Source organism: Melozone crissalis, unplaced genomic scaffold, assembly GCF_028551555.1.
Source record: "Melozone crissalis strain CALT ecotype California unplaced genomic scaffold, PUWL_Pcris_2 ptg000057l_1, whole genome shotgun sequence".
In the NCBI taxonomy this organism is placed as follows: domain Eukaryota; kingdom Metazoa; phylum Chordata; class Aves; order Passeriformes; family Passerellidae; genus Melozone; species Melozone crissalis.
Genome location: NW_026535835.1, coordinates 6115977 through 6142363, shown reverse-complemented (window position 1 = coordinate 6142363; position 26387 = coordinate 6115977). Strand labels below are relative to the sequence as shown.

Here is a 26387-nt window from a genome sequence, read left to right as displayed (position 1 = left end):
GGGCCACTCAGGGCATCCTGCTCTGACTCATCCGGCCATTCCCGAGCCTGGCCCAGCCCCAGCCCCTTCTCACGCCGCATCCTGGGGATTGTTTTCCGGGCAGGGAGAGAGGCCGGGAGCGGCTCCAAGGGCCATCCATCACTCGCAAGCAGGCCGAGCCTCTCCCGATGACAGGGGGACGGACATGTCCCTGGCACGGGGGCCCTGCGGGCTGCCAGCCCCCTCCCCGCACTGCACCCACCCACCCTCTGCGGCTGCGTGCGGCCGCCCCAGCCCGGCACAAGCTTCTGGTCCCTTCCCCGGGGCTGCCGCGATTTCCATTAATAGCCAGCTGAGCAGCCCGGCTAAAAATAACCCCGGGCCCTCTTCATAAGGGCCGGGCCGCCTTCCCCTAGGGCAGCCCCGCACGCCATGGCCGAGCGCCGCGTCCCCTTCACCTTCCTGCGCAGCCCCAGCTGGGACCCCTTCCGCGACTGGTACGGTGAAAGATGCGTGGGTTTTATCATTGGCTTTTTGTAAATGTTGTATGTGTTGTGTTAGAAAGTTATGCGGTGTTAATTCTCTTAAGTAGTGTGGTAAATATGGTTTTAGGTTTATAAAAATGTTAAAATAGGAACTATGCTATGTAGGATGCTTTTTTTTTAAAGAAGGGACTCCACAGTGAGAGAGCAGTGGCAGGACGCCTAAATCTTTCAGAGAAAATTAATTTATTGGTCTCTTATCAGAAGAAATGAACTTTTTCCTGCCTCAAAGGCGCTGTTAGGATTCAGAAGAAGAAGCTGATAACCAGACAGAATCCTGTATTTGAATGGAATTTATGCATCATGTATGAGGTGTATGAATATTCAACAGGCTATTGCTTTTAAGGGTTAATCCTCTGTTAATGTGGGTCCTTTTTCGGGCTCCTGCTGCCCAGAAAAAGGTACCCAGACATCCGTAACTCTTTATATTTATTGTCTAATATTGTCCTAATTCAAATTATCTAAATTATTATTACTCTATAATTATATTATTATTTTTTATAACCGTTTTATCCGAACTTTTTCCCCACTGGAACCCAAGAAAAAGATTTCCTGGGAATCCTCTGCTTTTAACCCCTCTGTTCTCAGAGGCGCATCCACGTCCCCAGTGGCCACACCGGCTGCCAATATTCAAATCTGAGCAGCGCGGCATCCCAAAAAACTCACTTCCTCTCAAACCACAACACTATTAAACTCTGAAAATTTTAAGAACGAGCGATTGTTGTTTTTCCCCAGGTACCATGGCAGCCGCCTGTTCGACCAGTCCTTCGGGATGCCGCACATCCCCGAGGATTGGTACAAGTGGCCGAGCGGCAGCGCCTGGCCCGGCTATTTCCGCCTGCTGCCCCGGGAGAGCGCCCTGATGCCGGCGCCGGGCTCGCCCTTCGGGCAGGTGCTGAGCCGGCAGCTGAGCAGCGGCATCTCCGAGATCCGCCAGACCGCCGACAGCTGGAAGGTCACCCTGGACGTCAACCACTTCGCCCCCGAGGAGCTGGTGGTGAAAACCAAGGATAACATCGTGGAGATCACCGGTGGGTGCTGGGGTGGGGATTCCTGGGTGGGGGAGATGCTGTGCTGGAGGTTGATGGGGGAAAAATGTGGGATAAGGGATGGGGATAAGGGGAAGGAAAAGGAGGAGATGGAGGAGAGGAGAGAGGAGGAGAAAGGGAAAGAGAAAATTGAGGCATGGAGGAAGGTCCAGCATTGCAGCTCAGTCTCAGGGTGCACTCAGTGCAAAGACCTCCCCAGCTCCATACATTGACCCCTTGCTGCTGTTCTGGAAGGACACACGGAGCCACAGAGGGTCCTGGGGTGTCGTGAGCCCCGCAGCCCCCACAGCAGCCTGGATGCTGTGACAAAGCCCAGATCTGTGGCACGAGGCCAGGATGAGCTTCCTGCCCTGTGAGGGAGGGCCTGCAAGGAATGGGGGCAGTTCCCAGATGAATTCAGGGACAGAGGGTTGCTCAATCTCCAGCCCTGCCAAGCTGTGGGGCCAGCTGGACACTGCTGGGCCCCTTTGGCCACCCCCAGCTCCTGGCACTGCACTTTCCTCTGCTTAAATTTGGGGGATGCACCCGTGGTGGCCATGCAGAGGGTCCCCCCATGTTGCTGCAGGCTGATATTATGGCAAAAGCCCCAAGATGGGCAGAATCAGCCCCAGGATGGGCAGAATCAGCCCCTCACAAGTGTTGGGGTGGGGCAGGAAGGTTCCCACCCAACCACTGAGAGGTTTTGCTCCCTTGCAGGCAAACACGAGGAGAAGCAGGATGAGCACGGCTTCATCTCCAGGTGCTTCACCCGAAAATACACGTGAGTACCAGGGAGGAGGGGAGACACCTGGCGCACCCCCGATGTCTTGGGGACGTTTTCCCACCCACCCACACCCTCCAAACCTCACTGGCCAAACTGGGAATGCTGCTCAGCCAAGCTGGGAGTGGGAGAGGCAGCGATTTGGGGCTGAGCATTGCATCCCCTGGGTCGGTGCTGCAGCCCTCACCTCCCCTCTCCTCTCCTTGCAGCCTTCCCCCGGGTGTGGAGGCCACGGCCGTGCGGTCCTCGCTGTCTCCCGATGGAATGCTGACAGTGGAGGCCCCGCTGCCCAAACCCGCCATCCAGTCTGCCGAAATCACCATCCCCGTCACCGTGGAGAGCCAGGCCAAGGAGCCGGCCAAGAAGTAGGCGGCACTGAGGAGGAGGAGGAGACGGAGGAGGAGGAGGAGGAGGAGGAAGAGGAGGAAGAGGAGAAGCCGCGCTGCTACCCCCGCCCCCAGCTGCCCCCTCACACCCACCCCCTTTTTACTGTTGATTTTGTACTCGCCCTGCCACTGAGTGCCTTGAGTAAATGTGAAGGAACCGACAGAATCAGCCGGAATAAAAGCTGGTGAAAGAAACCTGTCCTTGTGCCATTCCTGTGGGAGCTGCCCCGGGACCAGAGCACCGGGACGGGGCTGCCTGGGGCCAGAGGGGTCCCCGAGCCCTGCCCAGCACTGGGGTCTGAAACCCAGGGCTCCACATCCCCGCTGTTCTCATCCCAAGGCTTCACAACCTGGGGTCCATGTCCCAGACCTTCACACCCTGGAATATCCCACACCTGGTTATCCCACACCTGGGTCTCCTTCATCTCTGCTCTCCATATCCACGTCCAGCACTCTGGGGGCTTTACATCCCACGTCTCCAACATCTCTGGTGTTCACATGCCAGGTCTCCAGCATCCCTGTCTCAGCATCCCAGTTTTCCACAATCTGGGTCTCCTACATCCCACGTGTCTCCAGTCCCAGATCTCCTCATCCCTGCTCTCCCACACTCAGGGTATCCACATGCCCTATCAGAGAATATTTGGAGTTTCCACACCCAAATATTTTTTTGCTGCATCCCCAAAAAACAAGTGCACAAACACTCCCTTTGGGTCAGAGGGCAAACAGGGGCTCCATGGGCAAGAACCCACCCAGCAGTGCAGCCCCTTGAGCCCCAGCCCTGCCCCAGGGCTCCCCCTTCCCTCCACCCCCCTGTCTGAGGGTTTGGGAGTTCAGCTCAGGGCCCACAGCCTCTGTGGGGGCTGGAGAGGGTTTGGGTTGTGCCCTGGTGCCGTTTGGCCCCGGCTGGCCCCGTGTCCCCTGTGCCCTCCCTGCCCTGGGGCTGGGCAGGACTGGCCCTACATGGCCGAGGTCAGGCCCACGATGTCCCCCGATGTTCCCTGCTCAGTCAAATCCCACTAATCCCCCCTGAGTCATCCCCGGCCGACGCTGACCTGGGAGGAATCCTGCAGTTGTGAGGCCCCTCTCCGAGCTCGGGGGGCTCCCTGTGCCCCCGAGCCCCTGCTCCTCATCCCCCTGCCCAGCACTCTGAGTTTGGCAGATCTCAGGCAAACCCTGGGGATCAATGGGATCAATTCCCGATCCTGGTGATCGATTCCTGCTGTTGGGGGTCACTCCTGTGCTTGGAGAGGGGGGTTCCCATTTGTGTGTGAGGCTTTTCCAGCCCCAGCCTCACTCCAGGGGAAGAAGCCCTCGAGGAGCATCCCCAGCCCCCTCCCCTCTCCCGTGCCCTCTCCACGGTGAATTTTGCTTCCCAAAATAAGCCGGGGGTGGGGGCTGCGGCAGGGCCACGGCGCTGGGATGGGGTCGGGGTGTCCCTCCCTGTGTGGGGGTGCCCTGTGAGCCCCCAGCCCCTCTGCTCGCACCCCTTGCCGTGGGTGGGGTGGGTGCTGCAGCCCCGATCCCTCGCAGGGCGCTGAGTCAAGGCGCATTTTCTGTTTATAGCTTGGCGGGGAGGGGAATATTTTTACAGCGTGAGTCACCGCGCGTGTGGCTGCGAGAGGAAAAGCGTCGGGAAGGGACGGAGGTGGGGAGGGACAGAGGTGGGGAAGGACGGAGGTGGGGAAGGAAGGACGGGGGTGGGGAAGGGACGGAGGTGGGGAAGGAAGGACGGGGGTGGGGAAGGACGAAAGTGGGGAAGGGCGGGGGTGGGGAAGGAGCCGCCCAGCCCCTCCCGAACCCTCCCCGCGGCTCCCCCGCCCCCAGAGCCCCGGGGGGAGCCCGAAGCCTGAGCAGGACGCGGATCCCCAGCGCTGCCCCAGGAGCAGAGCCCAGGCTGTCCCCGAGCCCCCCGAGCCCCACGGAGCCCCCCAGAAAGTCGAGACAAGGCGATAACAATTAAGCAGCGCTGACGTCAGATCTGTAAGTTTATTTGCTCAATGTACGACGGCTACATAATGACTCACATTCATGATATTCCATCACTGAGGAAAAACTGCTAAGAATGGTCCGTGTGTGAAATAATTCCTTACAGAAACACGGAGTTGGAAAAATAATCACTGATTAGACCTTAAAAATAGTTCACTGCATAACATGACAAAAAGCACAAACAAAGGCTCATTCAAAGAACACAGTCATTGTTCTCCTACACTGTAATAGTTATAATTTCACCATGACGAACACCAGACATTAAGATTAAGCTAACACTGGTGTTTTCTTTTGCTTTTTTTTTTTCCTTTTTAAAAACAAAATCATATATAATTGCATGTCACTATAGCAACATCCATAACAGATCAGTTTGTTACGATCACTATTTGGTAGAGCAAACTTTACCCCCGAAAAAAAAAAGGAAAGAAAAATAAATTAAAAAACTTTAAAAAATTTTTGAAGACTATTTTGTCATAGGAATACATAACATCTACAGTATAAGTTAATAAATTTCAAGCTACTGTATAGAAATACGACACTAGCATGCACAATATTGTATCAATAGAGTAATGGAGCAGTAATCATTTCACTGGAGAGACAGTATCATAGGCAAGTGCATCTCTTAAAAAATGAAAGAAACCATTCAAGCTGCTTAAAAATCAAGTCCCTGACCCCCACTCCGTTTTTAGCCCTCTTGTGCCATCTCTCCTGCATAAGTTTCCTAAAGCAGCCAGAGCAAAAAGCCAAAAAGAGTAGTAATTATTCGGGGAAAAAAAACATTAAAAAAAAAAAAGAAGATAAGTTTTGTAATTCCAGTAAATCACTTCCAATTATACAGCTGGGACAACACTGCTCACGGGACACGGGGGTGGATGAAAGCCTAAAGCATCTCCCGGTCCCGGCACACAGCGGCACCGCACACCCTCACCGTGGGATGCTGCGCCCCCAATTCCCTGCGGGGCACTCGGAGCAGGGGGAGCCCGGCCCAAACCAAACCAAACCAAACCAAACCAAGCCGGGCTGGGGCGCTCCCGGGGCCGGAGCCGTGTCCGTGCCCCAGCAGTGCCGTGTGTGCCTCACCACGTGTCGGGCTGGGGAAAGCCTGGTTCCAAATCAGCGTCAGAATCTCAGAATCACGGTAAGGGTTGAATCAAAGCACCAGCGCGGGTTCTCCTCGCTGCGCGGCGCTGGGGAAGCGCTGCAGGGCGCAGCGCTCCGCGAGCCAGACAACAGCACTGAACCTCCGACAACCATGGAAAAAAATCAAAATTAAAGCTAAACTTACTCAAAATGGGGTAAGTAGTACCTGCTAAGCAATTCAGATGCCCCAACTCCCACCCCCGGCCGGATCAGACAGACTGAGAAAAGATTTTGCTAAGAAGAGAACTAAGTTCCTGGGCTCCCGATGGTGGACAGAAATGTCTATGATTGTAGCTCTTCCCTTGAGGAATTTCTCTACCAAATTAGTGTCTAAGCTCCTGAAGTTCACTCATTACACCACAAGCTTCCCCAGGAGAAAGGAAAACACACCCGGCTTCCCTGGTGACAAACAAGGGAGCCCTGGGTGCTGGAGATCTGCTGACAAACCTCATGGTACAGTGGGAGAAAGTCAGGCAGAGTGAAATGGCAGTGCAATCCCTGAGGAAGCAGCTGTGGCACCTTAAATCAGGATGGTCTTTTGAAATACCAAACACAGTACATGACATACAGACCTGAATGCTCTTTTTTTTTAATATTTTTTTATTGTTTTTTATTTAAGTGGCATTTTTTTTTAAGTTTAAACACTTCCCCCTTTGTCTAATTAAGTTCTTAAACCTTTTGCTGTGGACTTAAAATAGTTGAAACAGCCGCTAGCCAAGCACCTGTTAAGCTGTTGACCAAAAAACTAGAGCAGCTTTGATGTTCCTCGGGCGGGCAGTCTTCTTGCCTTGGGCGACACAGAATAGCTAAAGCCAGTCCACAGGCGAGGACTGCTCAGGAAGGCAAGCCAAAAGAACTAGCAAAAGAAAGAAAAACAGACAATCAAAGGCTTGATGTCATATGGCTGTAATGTAGAAATACTGTAAACTGCAATTTAGTGTTAATACTGTAAGCTACCCTAATAAATATCTCAACCAAAAAAAAAAAAAAAAAAAAGGGAAAAAAAAAAAAAGAAAAAAAAAAAAAGATTGGATGGCCTAAATCCCAGGGCTTTGCAAGCCCCAAATATCTTAGTTTTGTTGGTTTTATTTTTAATTCCTTCTCAATTTGGGGATTTGCAGGCAGAGCTGCAGAGAGAGGCCCCGCGACGTGGTGCGGGCACACGGCACCTGGGCTGCGGAAACAAACGCTCGAAGCCTTACTGGAACCACAGAACTCCCCTTTTTTTTTTTTTCCAAATGTTTTTGCGTTGCTTTCCTTCCAAATGAGGGCCATTCCATCCACGCAAATTCGTCTTAAAACCCTTTTTTTTTTTTATTTCTAGCAATAAAGTTAAATTAAAGACAGCTCCACTTGTATTAATAATCTACAGAACAGTCCATATGCCAGTGAGGCTGCTATTCCATACCAGCACAGCCAGCCTGACTTCCACTAGTGGTGTTTTGGCAAAAATGTCAACGAGGCAATCAAAGACAGGTTGTGGGGGGCCTCCCTGGGAAGGTGTCCCCTCCCTTTCCCTCCCCCACCCCGGACCCCCCCCCACTCGTGGGAAAAAAATAAAGACTGCAGTAGTTAGCATCAGCGTGCGGCTGCCAGTCCATCGGGGGGGTCTAGTTGTTGCCTTCTCCGCCGTCGTCGTCTTGCTGATCGCTCGTCCAGAGCGTTAGGTTGTCGCGGAGGAGCTGCATGATGAGCGTTGAGTCCTTGTAGGAGTCCTCGTTGAGGGTGTCCAGCTCGGCGATGGCGTCGTCGAAGGCCGTCTTGGCCAGGTGGCAGGCCTGCTCCGGCGCGTTCTGGATCTCGTAGTAGAAAACCGAGTAGTTAAGGGCCAGCCCGAGCCGGATGGGGTGGGTGGGCTGCATGTGCTCCTTGCTGATCTCGTGGGCTTCGCTATAGGCCTTCTCCGAAGACTCCACCACGGTCGCCCTCTTCTCGCCGGTGGCCACCTCGGCCAGGTAGCGGTAATAGTCCCCTTTCATCTTCAGGTAGAAGACTTTGCTCTCGTACTGCGTCTCGCTGCAGTTCTTGATCAGGTAGTTGTCCAGCAGGCTCAGCACATCCTGGCACACGGCTTCCAGCTCCTTCTCGATCTTCTCGCGGTAGGCGCGGACCATCTCGATCTTCTTCTCGTTGCCATCAGCAGAGGTCTTCTGCTCGATGCTGCTGATGACTCGCCAGGACGAGCGCCGCGCCCCCACCACGTTCTTGTAGGCCACGGACAGCAGGTTCCTCTCTTCGTTGGACAGGGGCTCGTTGAGCTCCGTCACCTGTGTGGAGAGAGGGGGAGAGAAAAGAGACGTTTGGGTTAAACCCCAGCCTTCTGATATTCCCATCACACCTCTGGGTGTTCCTGTGCGTCTCTAGAGAGAGGCAGGAGGAGGCAGTCAGCTCCAAAGTCCTGCTCTGTCATCCAGCTCTGCCTCTGCTCCCATCCCCAGCAGGAGCCAGATGGGAAATCATGCTGTGCTCCAGACCCACAACAAAAGGAGCAGGCCTTGGGCTTTATTTGAGAGATCAGCATCTGCCAGAACGAGAAAAGGCTTCTAGAAAAGAGATGCCTTTCACCTGTAAGATGAGAGTTGGCGATGCAGGGGAGAGGGACAGTCAAAGCAAGAGGGAGGAGATGGCCCAGGGTTATGAGCTACCTGCATGGTTAACAACACCAGAGCTACAGGGTGTTCATCTTTTCCACTTCCCACAAGCATGGGGCACGCTTCAGAGACACCCAAAGAATCTCTGAGATGGCACAATTACAACTCCCTCCGGCACATGCACAGATGAGGACTCAAAAGCTCACACGGTGAAGGGGAAACCCCCCACACTGGGTTTTCCTCACTGAGGTTAACAGCGTTACCTGCCTCATGCACCACAAAAACCACAAAGGGATTATGGACATGATGAGCACAGAGCTCCCTCAGTAACTTGGGAAGCACCACTTGGTATCACAATAATCCCATTCCAGCTCCCACAACACCATCACTGCCTGGAGCCAGCCAGGCAGCAGCTTTGGCCAAGTCTGCACCAGCTTCCCACCCCCAGAAAGGAGCAGGAGGAGCCCTTGCAGCAGACAGGACACCCCACAGCAGCTGCACAGGGCTGCTCCGCTGGGCTGGTTACAGCTGCCAAGTGCCACTTTGAGCCTGGGCATGGCCACTGTCCCCTTTCCCCCAGGACACACCCTGGGCACAGCCACCTGGGAATCAGGCCACCAAAGCAGGAACCTGTGAGCCACCTCAGGGCAGTAAAGGATTAGGTAATGGTTTGGATGTGAAAGGCTTCTGCAAACACTGAGTCACTTTCACAAGGATCTGTAAGGACAAGGTTTGCTCTGGGCCCAGATAACCACATTTATGGTGGGGAGCAGGAGGCCAAAGGCCCAGCCAGGACCTCATTGGAATGGCCTTGAATGACTCACGGTTGCTCACACCATATTGACCTGCACATTCCAGAACATCCACTCCTCCTGCAGCTCTTCAGCCATGCTCTGGCTGATGTCTCCTCCCAAAACCAGGCCACAGCTAAGCCTGTTTCCCCCACAGCAAGCAGAGTCTCTGATCAGACCCCCTCCAGCCCTTTCCCTCAAGGCAGAGGCAGCAAGCAGACCCTGCACCGCCACCCCTGCTGCTGTGTGCGTCTGTGCTGCTCCACAGGACGCTCCAGAGCCTGGCAGAGGAACAGCAGACCATTTTCTACATGGAAGAGGGTCTTCCTGTGCAAACCAGCACAGCTGCTTCTGCTGCAGGGTGAGGGACAGTGAGGGAGCAGGGAATGGGTGTCACACGAATGAGGGCAGGATCTCCTGGGACTATCAGCAGCTGCCAGTGGCACAGGACAAAGAGCACAGAGCAGGGTGCCAGGGCAGCTGCCAGTGCTCCCGCCCAAGGTAAGCAGGGCAGCGATGCCACCCCCAGCTCCAGTGCCAGGCCAACCCTCACACCCCTGTCCTGGCCAAGACAACGGTGACAGTTTAACCACAGGGCCCTGGGGTCCCTGTGATATCCTGCTTCCCGCAGCAGGGCCCAACCACAGTGTGCCCAAATACCCGTGGTGAGACACTGGTACACTGCCTCCAGCCTGCCTGCTGTGCTGGGTCTCTGCTCTGCAGTTTTACAGAATGTCTCCCTTTGTTCTTCCCTCTCAATGACACCTGCACAAACCACAGTAATGTTTCTGTGGGTTAAAGACATCTTTGGGAGCACAACCAAGGTGTGCCCCTGCCCCAGAGCTTCTGGGTTGTCTGTCCTCAGAGAAACCAAAGACTCCATCAGGTTACCTGGGGGTTTATCCCACCTAAACTGCCTTGTTTTGAGTGAGGGATTTGGAAATAGAAGCATCCAGAAATCCCAGCCTGAGTTATTCTCTTCCAGCTGTAAATGGAGTGTCCAACACCAACAGCCATACAAGAGACTCACTGACTCCAAGAGTTTTCTGTCATGACAGGGGTTGTGGAGATTGATCACCAGATGAAATTTTGCTTTTAGCAAGATTCTCCCTGAGAAGAGACACCAGTTCTGAAGTGAGGAACAAGCAGGTGCCCCACAGCCAAGTCTGCAGATATTTATCACTGCAGGGAGAAGTAGATTTACCTCCTCTCACCAGAAGAGTCTTGCTGGAGGACAGATTTATCAAAACTACAGGGAGTTTCGTGGGATTAGCTTTGCCATAAACATTTTAAATTCGAAGCTATTAAGGATTACGGAGGAAAGTTGCCTGTCAAAATCCTTTCAACAAACTGGCTGACAGATGGAAGGTACACCTGTGGAGACAGCAGATTCCCCTAGGGAGCTCACAGGGAACTTGTAAAAGCAGGAAGGGAGCCTTGTTAACCATGTCACTGCTTCCTAGCAAGACCCAGACTCCCAGGAAGGAGCACTGCAGAGACATGGCCAAGATGTGACAAGGTGAGGACAAGGACCATGGCCCTCAGCAGCAGAGGGAAGAGGCTGCAGTCCCACACATTTTAGTTTGCAATTGAGCTGAGGAGGAAGAACAGAAAACCATCTGGCTCTTGCATTCCCAGCAGGAAGAAAATGCAAGATGCCCAGGACACAAGGTATCAGACAGCAGGGTGCACTGAGCTGCCTTGTCAGTCAGAAAAAGGCAGAAAATATTTATCCCAGGTTCAGCTGCCTTTGAGGACATCTCTGCCCTCAGTCTGCCCAGGGGTGCCTGCTGCTCATTTGCCTGTGCTGGCATTTCCTGGCACAGCCCCCTGCACACCCCAGACTGTGCAGTCACTCTGCTCTTCCACAGCACTGCACCAGTGCCCATCCCCAGCAGAAACCACTCCAACACCTCTGCACCAGCCTGTCACATGAACGTGAGGCTGTGCCTTTCCTGCAGCCTGAGCTGGCCAAACAAATGCTGTTTGTTTTTTTCTTACACTGCAGGATACAGAAACAAAGTGAGTTCAACCCAGCCACTGGTAAACAGCAGGTTCTGATACACTGAGTTTGTAGCATTGCACTGAATGCCTCTGCTATAACATCAAATAAGGCAATATCCTGCATCAGGCCTGGATCACACTGCAGCAGTCACGTTATGGAAGGGCAGAACCACCCCCCTTAACTCGGACCCTGAAGGGGTTTCACCTCCCCAAAGAAGGGATCAGGTCCCCTGATGCCATTTCCAGCACTCTTACATGGAGTCAGAGACTTCAAATAGCCAAAGGAAAATCCTAGCTTGGCATTAGGAGGGCTTGGCAGCAGCACAAAGCCATCAGGCCCTGGCTGCAGTCTACCTGCTCTTTGGGAAGCTCAGTTTGGAGTTTTATTTCCCTGGCTGCCAGCAGGGAACAGCAGAATTAGCTCTGCAAACCCCAGTAACTGCCCAGCCTCATCTCCCTCTTGTGCTCATGCAGACCAGGGAGAGGGGCAGGAGATGCAGTGTCAAGTCCTGGATGTGGCACAAACAGCCAAGGACAAGGAGCTGATCCACATGGTGGAAACTTGATACAGGAAACTCTTCTAGCTATTCTGGAAAAAAAAAAAAAAAAAAGGGGAACACAGCTGCCAGGAGAGGAGCAGACTGCACAAGGACACCTAGGCAGGGAGTGCAGGGAGCCTGGCATGGAGCAGTCCATGCTGCCAGGCACTTCCATCACCAAGCTGGAGGACACTGCCAGTTCCAGTCTCACCAGTTCTCTGATGGCACAGTGTCTGCACCACCAGACTCCAGGGCCCTTAGGCCATGGGGAAACTCCCTGAGTTCCCACTGGACAAAAATTACTGGAACTTCAGGGTTTATATTGCTTGGGAGACCAGAGGATTGTACAAATCCAAGCCCTCTGATTTGTAACAAAGCACTGCAGAGGCAGCACCATGTCTGAGAAGGTTTTCCTGATTTCTCCACTACAGCTGGAGCTCTGACTCAGCACCCTGCCCAAAACCTGGCAGGCTCCTGGCATGCCCGAGGATCACACTGCAGCCAGGCAAGCTTCAGCCTCTTGAGGAGAAGCCAGGGAACAAGCAGAACTTTACCTGTCCCTGATGTCAAGGTATGTAAACCCCAAAAGCCCAAGGGGTGCTTCTACAGCACCTGCTTTCTGAAGTATCCTGATTAACAGGCTTTGGTGAGACCCATGGGGAAGGTTTGCTCCCAGAGAACAGCAAGTTAGGTTGGTTAGGGGCTTATCCAGGACTCCCATCCTCCACTTCTCAGCTTGCAGGAGTAGGTCTGAGTGCACATCAGGAAATTACTGTTTTTGAGGTTCCTTCAGTGACTGCAGTGAAGATCCATCACAGGACTTAGTTCTACCTGTTTATTCTTGCACACTTTTCACTTAGTTTGATAATTAAGTGCCCACTCATTTACAGCTTCTGCCTGGCTTTGATGTCTTATCTTAAAGCAGACAGCACTGGCAAGCTGACAGGACCCAGAGATCCTTCCCTGGGGAATACCATCAACATCTGACAGTTTAACCCATGTTATAAACCTCAACACTTGCTCTTCTTATTGCTTAAAAGAGAATCCAAGTCCTTCAGGACATCAGACAGCTACAAAAGAGTGAAGCTTTCCTGGAGAGACAGAGACAGCCATGAGAACTTCAAACTGTTCACTGAGAAAAGGTTTTAAAGATCATCAGAGCTCCTCTCCCACCAGGATACACAACATCCATCTCCCCTTCAGCACTCGAGCTTCCTGTTCTATCTACAGCTCCTGAACCATGGAATTAAATTTGTTATCTCTCCACACAAACCCCAGCAAGTGCCTTGTTTTCCTTCACATGCAGCTCGTTAGCCTGAGCTCTGGCCTGAAGGTTCCCTTCTGTGTTTCATTTTTTGAAATGATGTTCTGACCACTGAAATTCCTTCTTGCTCTGTAGCCACTGGCAAGGGGCACCCAGCACACAGCCCCTCCAGGCTCAAGGAGCTGAAAACGGTCACAACACCTGCAGACATGTCACCTCCTCCCATCTCCAGCTGCTGTCTCATGCTGGGACCCCACCACCAATGAGCAGGGACAAGAGGACACAGCCTCAGGCTGTGCCAGGGCAGGTTCAGGAAGAATTTCTTCACAGAAAAGGTTCTCAGACACCAGAAGGGGCAGCCCAGGGAGTTGGTGGAGCCCCCATCCCTGAAGGATTCAGGAAATGACAGGACATGGCACTGGGCGCTCTGCTCTGGTTGACAAGGTGGTGACTGGTTAAAGGCTGGACTCTATAACCCTGGAAATCTTTTCCAACCTTAATAATTCTGTCAAGACCACCTTCAGCAGCCCAAGTGCGTCATTTTGGAAGGTCACGACAGACAGACTGCCTGTTTTTTCCTGTCCCCAGCTCGCCCCAGCTTGAAGAAATGGCTGCTCTCAAGCACATGAAATTGTCCCCATTACCCAGCAGCCTGGTGAGAGTCACGACTCGATGTCACACAACCTCACCAAGAGCAGCTTCTCCCCAGGCACCAGAGTGAGCTGTCCTACAACTCCATCACAGCACTCAGGAAGATGCTTTTCTTAAGCACTGTCCTACTTTGGTGAAGTAGGCGTGTGTTAAACCAGACCTAAATCTAAAATGTTCCCAGATTGGTTTGGGTTCCTTTCCCTGTTGCCTTGCCTTCGCCCCCATGTCACACTTCCAAAGTGGAAGTCACACCAGAACTGCTTCTCTCCTTGCTGACCCCTTCTGCTGTCCCCTGCTCATGTTTTAACTCAGTGTGGCCAGGGGGGTTTTGGGCTGTAGGTCAAACCCTTCCTCTCATCCCAGACAAGACCAAAATAAAGCACGTGCAGGCTGTGGGCAGACACAAGTTCCCCACTGCCTTCTCCTCTGCCTGTTTCACTATGAATAATCCCCTGCTAGTTCCTGTTTTCTAAGCTGGCAGGGCCACTTCACATCACAGGACAGCAGCTGAGGGCACATGGGATGGTTCTGGTTCTGCCATTGCATTTCAAATTGCTCCCAGTGCCTCAAGGACCAGTGTCTGCAGAGAACTGTTTATTGCTTGCAGCCCAACTGCATCTCAGAGGCTACTCAGGTGCTCCAGACACCAATTAGGATTTCTGCATGTTCCTACACTTAACAGCAGCTTTCATCCCACTCTGCAGCCTTTATTACTTAAGGCGACTTTGAACCACCCAAGACAAAGTCTTCAAACTGGGAGATGTGGAAACCAAGAGCTCATTTATTTTATTGGCCTTTGTAGCTCAATAACTACATGTGATTGCACTGCACTCAGGTTTGATCACCTGCAGACCTCCTGCTCCAGTTTCAGTGTGGCTGTCATGGATTTCAGTTGAAGAAAAAGCAAATTTCAGCTGCTTGGGTCATTCTTGCACATGAAAGGTTGAAGGGAGCCAAGGTGAGAACAGCAGTAAGAGCAGCAGAGCTCTGAGCTGCTCCATTTTGTGTCCCAGCCCTTATCTGCAGCACTGCAGTCCCAGCACTTGGGCTAACGACTCTGGGTTTCTTTCCACTGCAGAACACCTGGGTGCCATTGATTTGTGTCCCTGACTTCTTCTGCAGCTTGAGATAAGGCAAACACGAGGGAGCATCTGCCTGCCTGGCTACTGTGGACAGAGAGCAGCCCAGACACATCCCAGTCACCAACTGGAAGGAAAAAGCCCGGCCTCCCAGCTTTGTGTATGTTCAAGTGTTCTACAAACAAATGTTCAAGGAGCTACAAACCATTTCTGAGTTAGCATTGCACAGTCCTGTCACAGGGAGCTGCTCCTCTAGCCAGCATGTGCTTTTTGAGCCAGGAAGGAATTATGCTCAAGCTTTCTTGTTTTCCTTATTAACACCCTGATTCCCATTAGCCTTACTGACAGGCTATTAAACAAGATGAAAACTGGCTGGAGGACAACTCGTTTCAGCATCTTGCTGCCATTACCTGCCTCGTGCTTATTAAAAACTCCCAGGGAAAATGATTGACCTCTGTTGGCCTAGTGCCTCCCAGCCACCAGATGGAGAGAGCAGCAAGTCCAAGCACATCAGCCCCAGCATTTGAGGGGATTGTCACTCAGGGCTCATCACACTGTCCCTGGCAGATGGGACACCAGCACCTTTGCCTGCTAACTACAAAGCAACAGAAGGGATGCCGAGCTATTCCTTCCCCAGGATATGGCAGGCTGGCAGCATCATCTGCCCACTGCTGTGTGCTGTGAGTGCCTCAGCAGCAGCACAGGCTCAGCACCACCCTTCTCCATCACCCAACAGCTTGGGGAGCTCTCCTGCCTTGGATTATCTGCTCTGCTGACAGCCTGGTCTCCAAGCTCTCTGCTAAGCACGTGGAAGCCCAGTGCCACTGCTGTGAGAGCTCAGATGTGCCCCTGGAGCTCACAGCAAGTTTCAGGAGCTCAAAGTTGATCTGTTGATCCCTTTGGAAGGAGAATGACAATTCATGGTTGCTATAGGCGCTTCTGGGCTGCATGAAGCTTTTCCAGGTGGGAGGTGAAGAGCTCTTCAAGAGTAACTGCAGCTCTTTCCTCAGAAACGTTTCTGTAGAAGTTTAAAGACTTGGGGGTTTTTAATTTCTGTTTAAGCATTATTCTTCAGAAAATTCCATCTACTCACAGGCTTTTGAGCTGAAGCAGCCATTCACAGGATGGCCACTGGACATTTCTAGAGTCTTAAGACTTGGTCCACGCAGAGGAAGATGGTTTTTTTCTTTCCAATTCATGGTAAAACAAACCCAAGCCAGACAGATTTCAGAGACTCTGGATAAATGCACCAAGTTTCATGTGGGGAGGGTGTTTAGTGCTGCTGGGAGCATTAGCTGCTTAAAGATTTACCTCACAGCTTCCAAGGGTACTAATCTGGCTCAGATCTTAGTGCTTTCCTGCTCGCCTCCAGCCCCAGTGCCAGGCAGGAAGAATCCTGCCACCAGATCATCAAATCCTCCCCAGAGCATCAAGTGCCAGGCCCTGTCCTTAATCAGGGGCTCAGAAACTGCCTGTGCCCATGACCTCTACCAAGCTGAGCCAAGAGAGAAGGGATGCTGTGCCATGGGCAGGCCACCCCAAGGCTGACAACAGGTTCTGGTTGGTGGCAGAGCCTGTTCCTGCTCACTGAGCAATTCCTGCCTGCTGGCATGGCTTCCTTTGGCATGGCACTGCTGCCATGGCAGCTGCAAGCTGCTGCTCCAGAGGGTGAAATGGGAGAAGATGCAGCCATGCAAAACTCCCTGCAGTGAGCATGCACATTTTTAGCTGCTCCAGGTCACTCCCACAAACTCTGGTTGTTGCACATCAAGGTAAGATTCTGGAAATATTAAAAACAAGATTTTTGCTCTAGGTCTCTTGGTCTGCAGATCCAGCAGTTCCTTGGTGTCTCAAACATGTTTTACCAGATTAAGCAAGAGACTTCCCAGAACACCCAGGTGGATTCCTGCATGCCAGCTCCACGATAGGTTTAATTTCTACATCAGTGAGTAAGGTGATTATCCCTCCAGATGTACTTTACCCTCCCACTGCTTCAGGGATTTCAGGCTTGATCTTACACATCTCTAGCAAAGACAATTTTATTTAATTTCTTAAATGAACTTGCAGAAAAGAAGAAAGTCAAGTTTTTGCTCTGGCAGCTTTCTGGAGCACTGCAACTGATTTTAAATTACAAGGAGGGTCACTTCACTATCCTAGATCCAACTGTTTAACTCCCCTCACCTGGCTGCAGCCATCCCCTTCCAGCCTCTTCTGAAGCCCAAGGGACTCCCACCATAGATTTGATCTCAGTTCATCACAGGTGACAGTACCCCTGAGGAGCCAACATCATCTTGACACCACCAAACACAAGAAGCCAAGCTCCCTGATAATGAAATAGTCACCCCATGTAACAAAGCCCAACAGCATAAACAGGCAAAGCTCCAAGGCCTGCCCCAGCTGGGTGTAAATCAAAGGCTGTTAATCTCCCCCAAGTTCCCATTCACTGCTGCATTAGCCTTTCACAAGTAGAGATCTCCTCCAGCAATTGCTGAGCGTCTGTTAGCACATGGCACAGCAACAGCTTCTCCACCTACTATTAATAAACCTGATGCTGCTGAGCACCACAACTGTCCAAACAACGCGTCCATCAGCAGCCTCGTTAGCACTGGGGCTCAGCCTTCTCACTAGTGTTTTTCTAGAGCCTCGCTGAAACCATCTTAGAGAGGAGTCAGAAGCACCCTGACACGCCAAGCAGCTTTGCTGAGTACGTAAGCAAAGACACATCCCAAGCAAGCCAACCCATCTAGAGAGATCAGAGGGAATTTGCAAACAATTAAGGAATGGTTTGCACTTGGAATCCCTGCAGACTTGGGCTCGTCCAAGCACAGCTGCCTCAAACACCCATACACGGACTCAATTCCAACAGCTCCTTCACAGAAGAAAAACATTAAGTACTCTAATCCCTAATCTGGGGATCACTTTAAGGGAATCTCACGCCATCATTCTCTAGTTACTCTCCGGCTTCAATTAACTAATGCACCGCCCCTGGTCACTGGATCATTAGCTTGGGGCCAAAAATCAGTTTTGTTTAATATCTAATTGAGCATGTACTGGGTCATGTCTGAGATGTGACTAAATCTGGGTTAGCACACAAAAACCTCAAACTGGGGGAAGTCTGCCCTTAAATAGGCAGACAAAGGCTTTTGTTTCACCAGCTACACGAAGGCTTTGCTTTTGAGAGACAGTCTTGTCAGTGTTCCCTGCAGCACAAGAATTGCTGCCTCATCATTTCAGCTCCATTTTCCAGAATTTACCATTTCTGAGCTTTTCCAGATTATACCAAGGTAATCAACATGAGACTCCAGGGTGAAGATCAATCCTTTTGATTTACCAGCCCCAGCAGCTCCAAGGGCTCTAACCCACAGAAGGGAGCAGAAAGATGCAGCAGCTCAGCATCACATCATTGTGCATTCAGATAAGATGGACAAAGCCATCCCACTGCTGAGCTCCTCCCCCAGAGCCAGGGGTGGGAATCCCACATCTTGACGTCTGGATTCTGAAGCAAAGAGTCAGACCTCTTACTTAAAAAAAATGAAATAAATTTAAACAGCAGAATGAAAGTCATTTTGTTGCCATTTTCCTTCATTTTAGGCTGGGAGGAAGGATTTTGCTCATTAGATCAAGCAGCCAGGGGGAAAAACATTGCCACAAAACCATTTCATTTGCATGAGGAAAGAAGAGTTCCCCCACCTTCCATGACCAAAAGCTGCACTGGCAGAAGCACAGGCAGAGCCTGGCAGCCAGCAGCCATGGCAGAATGTTTTATCTCAATGCCACCAGCATAAAACCAGCCACCACCATTTATCTGGACTGCTTCTCCAAGTCAAGCCAAAGGTTTCAGAGGCTGACAGACAAAGCCACCCAAAATCCAGCACAGTGACCAATCCATTGCTACTTCCCTTTGTTTTAGCTGGTTTCCAGGCTATCACTGCCCAGCAGTGACCATCACCAGTCAAATCGAGTCAATACTTTTGTTTTCACTCAGTTTTTGCTTCCCAGGCAAGGCAGTTGCCATTTTCCAGAAATGCCAGTTGCCATTTCTCATGTGCATCTAACCCTTGGGGAACAAAACCTCAGCTAAGGACCAGTTAGGTTAGTTACCTGACCAGTAAAGAGCTGCTTGAAAGCTTTCAGCTTTCCAGAAGGAAAAGACAAAGACTTGACCAGCAAAGGAAAGAAGGTCTAAGCTGGCTCCAAACCAGTTAGCACAAAAATACTCCTCCTTTGGAAAGATCTGCCATGAGCTGCAGAGCACTGGAGCGTAGGAGAACGCCTGGAAGCGCTGAGGGTGCAGCACAACCCAGAGCCAACCTCAGCCCTGCCACAGTCAGGTGGAGATGATGCCTGGATCCCATCAAGGCTGTCAATGGAGAACGCTTGGGAAGCCAGGCAAATCCTGTTCCACTGTGCTTTGGACTGCAGTTATTGTAATTTGCATTCATGTTCTGCTGGCAGCTCAGGAGGCTGAACAGGGCACAAAAGCACAAGGCAGAGCACCAAAAGCCCCAGGCATTGACCCACCTGAGGAAAAGCACCCTCAGGTCAGACTGGAGGCATTTTCCAATGCCTCCTTCCCTGTACCTGCTCCTGAACAGCCTGGTGCTTGGCTGGGACAGGAGCAGCCAGCTCTGGTCTTAACTAGTGTGACAGTCCTCATGGCTCTTCCCTGCCAGACTGGAACTGAGCTCCCAGCACACCTCTGCCAAGGAAAAAGCAGCACCAACAAGTCCAGCAGTGCTCCACATCCAAGGACACGTCTGAGCTCAGACAAAGCCACGTCCCAAAAAGCAGCTGGTTACTCAAGCACTAGCAGCTGGGACTCACAAAAGCTTGGATTCTTTTTTTCTTAAATATGTACCCTTGCACACAAGTTCTGTGCATGGCTTACTTGGCATGAAGCTGCTCCAAACAGAAGCTCAAGAGTTCAGTGATGGAATTGGTGCATTAGGCCCTGCCAGATGTGTCACCATCCATGGAGTTTTCTCCAGATGTGGGGTCATGGCTACCACTCTCCTCCCCAGCTGCACCCTGAGCTATGCTTCTCCTCCTGTCCTCAAGAGCCACAGCTAACAGATCCAATTCTCAGCTATAACCCTGCAGAGGTAGTAGAAATATCAGGCTTTGAAAAATCCTTGTCCTCAGGATTGTGACCTTGGGGTCACTGTGACCCAGGCCCCCCATAGGCTAATGGGGTCCATCAGGTCACTTTTACTCCACCTCCCTGATCCTAAGCTTAGCAAGGCTGAGGCTGTTTATTCCTCCTTGGAAAGCCAAGCTGAGCATGCTCCTGAGCAGCACTGATGCTACTGGCCCAGGCACAAGTGGTTCAGTAATACACATGAAGAAGGGGAAAAAGTATGGTGGGGATCCTCAAATTAAGGAAAATCTTAATTCTACCAACAGAAGCTGAGGTAGAACCATGTTTTTCATCTCCCTGATCAGAAACCAAACCTCAGCTGCAGGAGGAAGAGGGATACACCACAGTTTATGTGGATAACCCTCCTGAAAGCACCATCCAGAACATCCATGAGAACCACTAAGAGGATAGCAAAGACATCATCCAGGTTCCAGGAACAGTGTGTAGGTCCCTAGCTGCTGGAGTTTTCAACCCAGGAAACATTTCTGGAGCTGAAGTTCTGTGGTTATCCCTAAAGTATTCCAGCAAGCCCAAGCACACATCAGCATTGTCCAAGGAGTTTATTCCAGAGCAAATTTGGGATCAGCTGGTGAACACAGCTGGGGCAGATAGAGTTTATCAACTGACATTATGAAGTTTACTTGGTGTACTAAAGCAATTAAATCTCCTGTGAACCAGCCATCTTGTGATCCCACACAAGAAGCAGCAAATAAAGGTGGTTGAAAAAAAAATTAATAAATCAAGACAACTCCCACCAATCTTTTTGTACTTTCATGGTTAGACATCATCCAGTAGATCTACTGGATAAACCCAAATAATTCAGGGGTTCATGGAGAGCCCTTGCCCAAGGTTTACTGTTTCTATGTACTCAGCTGCTATATTCTCCATCACAGTCTCAATTTCATTTTTGTTTAGTTCAAGAAGAGATATTTTGGGTCCAATCCACCTTGGATGCTACACCTGGCCTACTAAGAAACCCAGCATGATCTTGTAAGTCAGCGACTCTTCCTAAATGGACTAAGTAAGAACTCACGGGAGCTCCAAGAGGAATTTTCAAGAGCTTGATGTGCTGAAGACTGGCCAGTTACTGTGAGCAGTGTCCACTGCAGTCACAGAGGGTCTGCATTGATACCTCTGTGTGGCTTAGGAGCAGATGTGACTCAGGCCATGGCTACAAGGTCCCAGGGCTGAGTCACACAGAGACAACCCCACACTGGGAACCTGTACAAGGTCAGAAGGACAGGAGCCCCTGCCAGCCACCATCCTGTCCTGAGCCCATGGAGCTCCAGGAAGGAAGCCCTGCTCATGAGTGAGGCTGCCTGCAATCCCCAGCACCACTGCAGTCCCCCAGTGCTCTGCAGGCACCCTGAGGCTGGGCACCATTCGATGTGCCTGCACAAGAGCATCAGTGCTGCCATGGGATGCCAACAGCTAATGACTGCACCATCCACCTCAGCACTGGGAATGGCTCTGCAAAGCCATCCCCAGCCCCCCTGGGAAGTGCTACTACAGCAGCTCGCACTCCTTGGTCCCCTCCCACCATCACAGATGGCCTGCCCAGCGCTCCTCCTGGAGAAGCCTTTCCACCTTCACCACCCTTTTGTCTGTGTACACTGCGAGCAGAAAGCAGCTAATCATCCCTGCTCTGCTTCCTGGGGACTCTCCAGACAGGCTGCATTGGTGTTACTGCCCCTTTTCCAAAGGTGATCCTGCTGTCTGTGTGAAGCCCTGCTCTCAGCACTGACAACTGATGTGGGGGATGATAACCTGCCCAGCTGGTGACCATCACGGGAGAAGCCCACATACCCTGTGCCAGGGAGGGCCTGCAATCCCCCATCCTCACGCTCCTCCTCCACCCACAATGGCCATTTACTGCACCAAGCTGTGCTGTCTGAAGCTTGGAGCAGCCATCTGCTTCCCAGCATCTCCAACAGTCCCCCCTTCACACCCACACCTGGTGGTCCTTGCATGCAGCACAGCCACAGCCCTGCTGCAGAGGTTGGGCCCCCCAAAGTCGAGCAGTGCTCCCCTCACAGGGGACACCCCAACCTACACCACCCATAGGTGCAGTGCAGTAATTTTCCCCACACACTTTGAAAAGATCACTTATTTCCTGCACAAGTTATTGCAATCATTTTGTTCATTCACCTGCACATCCCCTCCATGTAAGGTCTGTGTGGAGGCACGTGCTGAGCTCCCTGGGCAGGGCTGGCCAGGGGCTTGGCAGGGCTCCCACCTCCGGAAAGCCTCCAGCAGCAGCACCACTAATGGATATTGATCCCCAGCCCTGGCATGGGCTCTGACAGCAAAGCTCTTCCTGAAGCTCAACCAGACAAAAATGCATCTTGCTCCAACCACTAGCACTGTGGGAAGTGAAACTCCAGCAAGCAAGCAAGCCCAAGGCCAATGTCTGACCACACTGGGGACCAGCAGAGAGCTTTCCTGTCCCCCAGCACCTGACAGGGCTGATGGTACCCCCAGGCAGCACTGAGGTGACAAGGGACATGACCAAGGTCATGTAGACATACCCTGGATCGATGGGCCCAGCCCTGCACCCTTCCTGGGTGTGGCATCACCTGCTCCCTCTGCTAGGTCAGGGATCATCTGTTGTTTTCAGAGACCCCCCAGTAAACCTGCCCCTTTTGGGGTCTGAAGGAGCAATCCTGCTCCTTCAATTAGGGGCACTGGCAGCTAGCACTTGCAAGAAGGAAGGAAGTAGAAGTTATTAGATATAAATATTATTTTTGAGAAACCATTGCCATCCCAGACATCCCTAGATGAATCAGCAGACAGCAAGAAGCCCAGCACACCATTTCCATTTTAAACCATTAACACAGCCATTCAGCACAGGTTCCCAGGCACACAGGGCTGAGGCTGAACAACCCATGTGAGGCAGCCGCCAAAATGCACGGGAGAGATGAAGCTGCTGGAAAAGGAGCCTCTTTAATGCCCATCACTGCCACGACAGGTCTGAAAGGAGAACCATGCAGCATTTCTCAGCAGGGCGCCAGGCAGGGCTAGGTTTGGAGGGCAGGATGGCTCTGCATCACCTTCGCTAGGCGCAGCCCGCATGCTCTCTGCCACCGCCTGGGTGCATTGCAGCTTGGACCATGGCATATGACATCACTAGGCGTTGCTACGGAAATGAGTGCGAGGTCATCAGCCTCCCGCACAACCGGGGCTGGGGGCTGGGCAGCGCACGGGGAGAACCGGCTGGGACACGGCTGGGACATGGCCGTGGCCGCCGGACCGGCGCTCCCGGGGCAGCGCGGTGCTGAAAGGAAGAACAAAGCTCTGCCTTTTGTTCGCTGCTGAAGGGAGGCGTCAGTCAGCGCTCCCGCTGGGGATCGCTTCCTTACGGCCAAACTACCCGGCAGCTGATAAAAGGCGTTAGCCCGGGTTACTGTTTCACCAGGGCCCGTAAGGAAAAATCACACATAGGAGCTCTTAACAGCACCTGGGCTTCGAGCAGCCAGCCCGGGGAAGCAGGCTAAGAGAAATTCACAGAGCAACGCGGCTGTGAGTCCCGGGCATATCCCTGCTGGCTTTGTCACGGCGGCTGCATTATCCGTAGGAAATGAGCTGTAGGATCTGCTCACACAGCAGGCTTTGCTTTAAAATGAATAGATGCCGCCATCAGAAAATGGTATAAAAGCCATGGTGCAGCAGAGGGACAGCCCGGCTGCGTTAATGTGATAATATCTCGTTCCGATTATCCGTATTTCATTCCTTGATAAGGTATCTCCTCCCTCCCCGGGCTCGGGCTGTGACAGTTTTGTCTGTTTGATAAATGCAAGGTTATTGACAAAATGGTGCAATATGGGCAAACAGAGCTGCACCCACGGCAGACTGCGACATTCCCAGATCGGCATTCACTTTTCATCAGCCGGGGAGGACACCCCAGCTCCCAGCAAAGGTTCAGACCTGACTAAGAAGACAAACATAAAGAACAGTTTTCCCCTTTAAAGCACCCCCTCCCTCCCTCCACCCAGTCTAGCCTCTCTGCAATATGACAAATGCAGAATCTTCTGGAATGACTTGATCCTGCCTCCCACGATTGCTTTGTTTGCAAGATCAGATCAGAGATATGTTTTTTTTTCCCTTCTTATATTGTCAAAATGTCAGTATTGAAGGGGAGCGTTCAGTGTCACAAATCAGATCAGCCTGCTATATGCAGAGTCTTTATTTTAAGAGCGTGAAATGAATACAACATGACTCAATTCATAAATCTCCAACCAAGAGCAGTAAAAATAAAGAGCTTTGACAGTGAAAGGGCTGCCGATCTTTGGGGTCAGGGGCACACACCAGACCACGCGTGGGAAGGGATGCATGGGGAGATATTTCGGCAGCGGGGAGAGATGTGCACGAACCCCCCCTCCCCACACCGGGTCCCCCCCTGCCTCGCCCCCCGGGGCCCCGAGCCGGTGTGACCCCCCCCGGGCAGCCCCGCCTGGCTCCTGCGCCCCGCCACGCTCAGGCAGGGTGGGGAGGGGGCACGGGAGGGGGCCTGGGGCAGGGGGAGAGCAGAAACGCGGCGGGAAGAGGATGTGGGGGGCTGCAGGGCTGCGGAGGCAGCGAGCCCCGAGGCAGAGGGGAGGATGTGGGGGTGCTCCAGGGCAGGGGAGGGGGATGCGTGGGGCTGGCTGGGGGCAGCAGGGCACAGCGCGGGGGTTTGGAGCAGGGGAGAATGGGGGGCGGCTCTAGGGCAGAAAGGGGGATGTGCGCGACTGGGTGGGGGCCCCGGAATAAGGGAGAGGATGCGGAGGGGGTTTTAGGGCAGGAGAGAGCGATGTGTGGGGCTGGATGCGAGCCCCAGAGCAGGCGATACATGTGGAAAGGGGCTGTAGGACGGAGGAGCAGGATGCGTGGGGCTGGGTGGGGGCCCCTCTGCAGGGCAAAGGATGCGTGGGGGGCTGTAGGGCAGGGATGGGGGTCGGGAGAAAGCAAAGTAGCCCTGGATGGGGAAGAGCAGCGGGAACGGGACTCAGCCGGGGGTGCCGGAGGGCGAGGGAGCGGGGCCCTGACACCCCCGCGGCCCCCCCGGCCGAGCCCACCACCCACCGCGGGGAACACGCGGGAAGGGCGAGGGCTGGGCGGCCCCAGCGGGGCAGGAGGAGGAGGAAGGTGCGCGTGTGTCTGTGTGTGTGTGTGCGGGGAGCGCGACGGCCGCGGGACGGGACTCACGTTCTTCATGGCGGCCGCCATGTCGTCGTATCGCTCGGCTTGCTCGGCCAGCCGGGCCTTCTGCACCAGCTGCTCGCGGTCCACCATCTTCGCGGGGTCCTGGGGGGAGAGGGGCGAGGAGGCTGCGGGCTCCGGGAGGAGGAGAAGGAGGAGGAAGGAGGAGAAGGAGGAGGACGAGGAGGGCGCGGCGGTCTCGGCGCTGCTGCGGCTGAGGCGGCGGCGGCGGCTGCGCCCGGTGCTGTGCGCGCGCCGCGGGCCACCACAACCCCCCTGCGCGCGCCCCGCCCCGCCCCGCCCCTCCCCCGCAGCCCTGCCCACCCCCCTGCCCGCGGAGCACGACGGGAGTTGAAGTCCTAAGGATGGGCAAACGGCGCTGAGTTCATTCAGCCCAGCCTTACCTCTCAGAACTACATCTCCCATCGTGCTCCGCGCCAAGGCACCGGCCCCTGGCCCCCCTGGGCCCCGCCTGTGCTGATTCACCGGAGCCCGGCCCGGGTGGGCCGCGGAGGGCGCGGCCGCGCCGGGAGGGCGAGGGGGGGGCCCGGGAGGCGCCGTGGGACGGGCGGCCCTCGGGATGGAGCCGGGGGACAGCGCCGGGCACGGGCCCACGCGGGGCAGGGACACTCCCAGCCTGGTCCCGCTCGCGGCCCGGGAGCCGTTCCAGCATGGACGCGCTCAGGGCGGGGACGCTGCCACGGCCCAGGCACAGCCGCAGGCTGGGCTCGCCACCGAGCGGGCTCAGTCACTGCCCAGGCCCGCTCAGAGCCCGCACACGGCCCGTCCTCACCGTGCCCAGTCATAGCCCAGGGCCATGGAGAACCCACACACAGCCCGTGCCCATGGAGAGCCCACCGAGAGCCCACACACGGCCTGTGCCCACTGAGAGCCCATGGGCCCATGGAGAGCCCACACACAGCCCATGCCCACTCAGAGCCCACACGGCACACACGGCCTGTCCTCACCGTGCCCACTCAAAACCCAGGCCCACCGAGAGCCCACACATGGCACACATGGCCCATGCTCACTCATAATCCAAGCCCACTCAGACCCCACACACAGTCTGTGCCCACTCAGAGCCAGTGGGCACTCACAGCTTGGAGCCACCCACAGTCTGGTCTCAGAGCCTGGAGCCACACACAGCGTGGTCCCACTCATGGCCAGACCCACACAGATTCTGATCATACACCCTGTACCCACCTACTGTCCAAACCCCCTCACAATCCAAGCCCACTCACAACCAGATCCCACTGAAAACCCTGCTCCACTCAAAACCCACTCATAGCCCATGCGCCGTTCCCTCGTGGA

At 53.4% G+C, this 26387-nt stretch overlaps 2 protein-coding genes across 2 annotated transcripts; one reads left to right on the top strand and one right to left on the bottom strand.

The window, feature by feature from the left end:
• The first annotated feature begins 274 nt into the window (after nt 1-274).
• Nucleotides 275-2722, top strand: HSPB1 (heat shock protein family B (small) member 1). The gene is made up of 4 exons (XM_054287260.1): nt 275-476; nt 1257-1552; nt 2267-2330; nt 2540-2722. The coding sequence occupies exons 1-4, from the start codon at nt 412-414 to the stop codon at nt 2697-2699; spliced, it is 585 nt and encodes a 194-aa protein (XP_054143235.1). The 5' UTR covers nt 275-411; the 3' UTR covers nt 2700-2722.
• Nucleotides 2723-5925: 3203 nt separating this feature from the next.
• On the bottom strand, nt 5926-25331 carry YWHAG (tyrosine 3-monooxygenase/tryptophan 5-monooxygenase activation protein gamma). The gene is made up of 2 exons (XM_054287258.1): nt 25083-25331; nt 5926-8109 (listed from the first exon to the last, which is right to left on the bottom strand). Exons 1-2 carry the CDS (start codon nt 25167-25169, stop codon nt 7453-7455), a joined length of 744 nt encoding a protein of 247 aa, XP_054143233.1. The 5' UTR covers nt 25170-25331; the 3' UTR covers nt 5926-7452.
• Nucleotides 25332-26387: the final 1056 nt, after the last annotated feature.